Genomic DNA, 5,000 nt, shown 5'->3' on the forward strand with positions numbered 1-5,000 from the left:
TTAAGTAAGGATAGGTTAGGACAGATTAGGTTAGGTAAGGATAAGTTAGGTTAAGTTAGCTTGTGTAAGGATAGGTTAAGTTAGGTTAGGTTAGGTTAGGTTAGGTTAGATAAGGATAGGTTATTAAATTAGTAAGAAAGAAGTGTTGGGTTTTCTGAGTTAAGTCGACACATTACAGACTCAGTCGTAAAAATGTTGTAGGAAAAAATCAACAAAAAAAAGTCAGGAATGAGGAAGAAAGCAAAGAGGACAAGGAAAAACAAGGGGACAAGGAAAAACAAGGGGACAGGGAAAAACAAGGGAACAGGGAAAAACAGTGGTATAGATATTGATAAACGCCTTAAGAAACGGGTCAAAAAAATACAAATGAGCCACGTAACTGTTAATAAATACAAATACAACGTTAAACAAACAAAAAAAAAAAAAATCTGATGTGTGTGTGTGTGTGTGTGTGTGTGTGTGTGTGTGTGTGTGTGTGTGTGTGTGTGTTTATGCATTCATTACTCCTCTAAACAAACATTATTATTCATTGTACTCACCTCGGAGGCGTCGGAGAGGGAGGTCACGGAAGGGGGGGCGGTGGAGGGGGGCTGGGCGGGGGAGACGGGCCCCCTCCCCCCTCCACCCAGAACCCTTGGGGCGGACATGGCCACGCCCCCGTTGACTCCCCCGTTCGTAGCTGGGGGGAGAAAATGGTAGCAGTAGTAGTAGCAGTAGTAGTAGTGGTAGTAGAGGCAGTGGTGGTGGTAGTAGTAGTAGTAGTAGTGGTAGAGGTAGTAGTAGAGGTAGTGATGGTGGTGGTGGTGGTAGTAGTAGTAGTAGTAGTAGTAGTAGTAGTAGTAGTAGTAGTAGTAGTAGTATCAACAACTATCATCGTCATCATCATCATCCGTATCTAACCTTTTAACATCACCTCTTTATCATTTCTTTCCCTCTTCTTTCCCCTCTCATTCTTTCACTCTAAATTTTGCTTCCTCTCCCTCTCCTTATCCCTCCCTTTCTTTTCCTTTACTTTCCTTCTTTTCTCATCACCTTTCATTCTTGTTTCATTTAATTTATCAGTACCATTCAATTTTTTACTTCCTCCTATCGTCCAATCATTATATTTTCTCTTCCTTTCCTTATTCCTCCATTTCTTTATCCCGTATTTCCCTTCCTATCTCATCCCCTTTCATTCTCTCGTTTATTTTCTTATCGGCAATATTCAACCCTTTAATCCGTCCTACATAGACCAACAAACCATTATCTTTCTTTGTCCTGTTTATCTTTATCGTCCCCATTCAACCCTTCATAGACCAACTAACTCTTATCTTTCTTTATCAACCCCGTTCAACCCTTCAATCACTCCTACATAGACCAACCAACGATTATCTTTCTTTGTCCTGTTTATCTTACTTTATCGTCCCCATTCAAACTTTCAATCCCTCCTATACACTCAGTCAACACACCGTAGCGGGGGGGCGTGGGCTGGACGATGCCGGGGTCGGAGTGGGGCCAGGCGGGGGGCGGCGGGGCGTGGCGCGGGTCGGAGGAGGAGGGTGGCGGGGTGGTGCCGGACAGGTATTGTTCCATCTGCCGCCTCTGGGCCTGCAGCACGTGGTAGTAGGTTGGGTTCTCAAGTCGCGTCTGTACCTGAGTGAAGGAGAGACAATAGATTAGAGAAGAGGTTATGTTAGGTTATGTTAGGCTGGGTTAGGTTAGGTTAGGTAAGGATAGGTTAGGTTAGGAAAGGATAAGTTAGGTTAGGTTAGGTTAGGTTAGGTTAGGTTAGGATAGGTTAGGTTAGGAAAGGATAAGTTAGGTTAGGATAGGTTAGGTTAGGAAAGGATAAGTTAGGTTAGGTTAGGTTAGGTTAGGTTAGGTTAGGTTAGGTTAGGAAAGGATAAGTTAGGTTAGGTTAGGTTAGGTTAGGAAAGGATAAGTTAGGTTAGGTTAGGTAAGGATAGGTTAAGTAAGGATTGGTAAGGATGAAAATTAGAGGATTGGTTTGGGTGAGTGGTGTGCATGGGAGGGGGAGGAATGTTGTGTTAAGGGTTGTATTACTATTAGAAGTACTCCACCCCGCCCTGGCAAAGGTTATAAATTCATCCCTCCACCTGGTTCTCTCCGTTTGCCATGAACCTGACGACTCCTGGGTAAACAAGAATGCACTGAACATCTTAATACAAGCCTCGAATCGCCCCAGCTGTCTTCGCTCGTCAACTTAACATACACGACGCATCTGAACTGAGCCTCAAACTTCCTGCAAAACATTAAAAACAACGCACAGACAGACTGGACAGAGGGAGACAACGGACAAGCCTCGCATCGTCCCAGCTGTGTTCGTTCATCAACTTAACATACACGATGCATCTGAACTGAGCCTCGAACTTCCTGTAAGACGCTGAAAACAACAAGCACTGACAGGCTGGACACACGGACGCCTCGCCTAAGTATGCATGGCTCGCGGCGACATTGGTACACAAACAAACAGAAAAAGCAAGCACACCCTGACGACGCGACGGAAAATTACGCAGGAAAAATACAGCATGAAGGGAGAGGAAGAGGAGATGGTGGAGAATGGAAGAAGACGAAGAAAGGGGAGGGAAAGAGAATAAGAGGAAGAATTAAAATATTATATGGAGCAAATAAAGAACAAAAAAACTGGAGATATGAATATGATAGGAGGGAAGAAAAGCGAAGAGAGGAAGAGGAAGAAAAGGAAATGAAAGAGAAAACGAGTAAATTGATAGAAAAGTTTTATTCGTGGTAAATGTTTGTTTGTTTGTTTGTTTGTGAGTTTGTTTGGACTATTTTGCAGCGAGTAAAATAATTGGTTTATTATACTCCATCTGATTGGCTTGTCGTTATTGTTGTTATTGCCGTTCTTTGTCTTGTTAATTAATGGGGTGGTCATGTTGTTGTTGTTGTTGTTGTTAGTAGGATATATATCTTTATTATCAAAAGACGTGCTTCTTCCTGACATTAAGTACCTCTCTCTCTCTCTCTCTCTCTCTCTCTCTCTCTCTCTCTCTCTCTCTCTCTCTCTCTCTCTCTCTCTCTCTCTCTCTCTCTCTCTCTCTCTCTCTCTCTCTCTCTCTCTCTCTCTCTCTCTCTCTCTCTCTCTCTCTCTCTCTCTCTCTCTCTCTCTCTCTCTCTTCTCCTTTCCTCATCTCACCTGTAACTCCTTTCCTCTTCTCATTTCCTTCACTTCTCTCTCCTGTTCTCTCTGTTTCCTTTATAACGTTCAATCTCTCTTTGGTACTTGTTATTCCTTCCATTCTTTCATTCTTCATTTTATTTCTTCTTCCTCCTCTTCCTTTTATTTTCCTTTCTTTCTTTTCCATCATCTTTCTTTCTCCTGTTTACTTTCCCTTAATCGACGCTAAGCACTATTCAAATTTCCACATCTTTTCTTCCTCTTTCTTTTCTTTTCCTTTCTCTCTTTTCCATCATCTTTTCTCCTGTTCTCTTCCCTTAATCGACGCTAAGTACTATTCAAATTTCCACATCTTTTCTTCCTCTTCCTTTTATTTTCCTTTCTCTCTTTTCCATCATCTACCTTTCTCCTGTTCTTTTCCCTTTATCGACACTGAGCACTATTCAAATTTTCACATCTTCTCTTCCTCTTCCTTTTCTTTTCCTTTCCCTCTTTCCCATCATCTTTCTTTCTCCTGTTCTCTTCCCTTTATCGACACTAAGCAGTATTCAGAATTTCACATCTTCTCTTCCTCTTCTTTTTCTTTCTCTCTTTCCCATCATCTTTCTCTCTCCTGTTTATTTCCCCTTTATCGACGCTATGCACTATTCATTCTTACACACATTCTTCACTTTCCCTTCCTTTTCATCCTTCTACTCTCTTCTCTTCCCTCCTGTCTCCTATCATCTTTATCTCCTGCCTTTTTTTTATATTTTGGCACAGACACTTTCCTCCTCACCATCTTTCCTTTCCTTTTCTTCATCTTCCTCTCTTCTCTTCCCTTCCCTAATATCAAATTCATTTCTTCTGTTCTTTGTTCTTTATTGGCGAGATATAACATTTTAAATCATTCTAGCTTTCTTCTTTTCTTTCCTTTCCTTTTCTTCATCTTCCTCTCTTCTCTTCCCTTCCCTAATATCAAATTCATTTCTTCTGGTCTTTTTTCTTTATTGGCGAGATATAACATTTTAAATCATTCTAGCTTTCTTCTTTTCTTCTTTCCTTTTCTTCATCTTCCTCTCTTCTCTTCTCTTCCCTAATATCAAATTCATTTCTTCTGGTCTTTGTTCTTTATTGGCGAGATATAACATTTTAAATCATTCTAGCTTTCTTCTTTTCTTTCCTTTCCTTTTCTTCTTCTTCCTCTCTTCTCTTCCCTTCCCTAATATCAAATTCATTTCTTCTGGTCTTTTTTCTTTATTGGCGAGATATAACATTTTAAGTCATTCTAGTTTTCTTCTTTTCTTTCCTTTTCTTCTTCTTCCTCTCTTCTCTTCCCTTCCCTCCTATTATATTTATTTCTCCTCTTCCTTGTTCTTTTTTGGCAACATATAACATTTTAGTTCATTCTGGTCTTATTCTCTTTCCCTTCCTTCTCTTCGTCTTCTTCCTCCATTCTCTTCCCTCCTCTTCCTAACACCATATATATACCCTGTTTGTTTGTTTTTGTTTTCTCTATGCAACATTTCAACTCATCCTAATCTTCTTTTCTTTCTTTTTCTTCGTCTTCTTCCATTCCCTTCTCTCCCTTCCTATTATCTTCCCCCTCCTCCTCTCCCCCTCTTCCCTTCATCTATAACTTAAGACAAGACCCTTTCTCACTCTTCCTCCGCCCTCTTCTACGGCTTCTCTCTCTCTCTCTCTCTCTCTCTCTCTCTCTCTCTCTCTCTCTCTCTCTCTCTCTCTCTCTCTCTCTCTCTCTCTCTCTCTCCCACGTCCCCAATGGTATACCTGTTGGAGAAATTTCCACGTAAATACACTCACCCACGGCTATTTTCAGGAGTCCCCCTTAAAATAAACCGTGTGTGTGTGTGTGTGTGTG

The 5,000-nt window shown here is 41.1% G+C and overlaps 1 protein-coding gene across 2 annotated transcripts in view; it reads right to left on the minus strand.

Annotated features, from left to right (window-relative positions):
- LOC127007055 (protein tweety-like) overlaps positions 1 to 5,000 on the minus strand; it is a 36,289-nt gene that overhangs the window by 5,805 nt on the left and 25,484 nt on the right. For both annotated transcript variants that reach the window (XM_050877580.1, XM_050877579.1), the window contains exons 3-4: positions 1,449 to 1,632; positions 540 to 679 (exon numbers count right to left, since the gene is read on the minus strand). In XM_050877580.1, the coding sequence (XP_050733537.1) occupies positions 540 to 679; positions 1,449 to 1,632 (324 nt within the window). The remainder of the gene's footprint in view (positions 1 to 539; positions 680 to 1,448; positions 1,633 to 5,000) is intronic.

The sequence above is a fragment of the Eriocheir sinensis genome, chromosome 34, assembly GCF_024679095.1.
Source record: "Eriocheir sinensis breed Jianghai 21 chromosome 34, ASM2467909v1, whole genome shotgun sequence".
NCBI lineage: Eukaryota > Metazoa > Arthropoda > Malacostraca > Decapoda > Varunidae > Eriocheir > Eriocheir sinensis.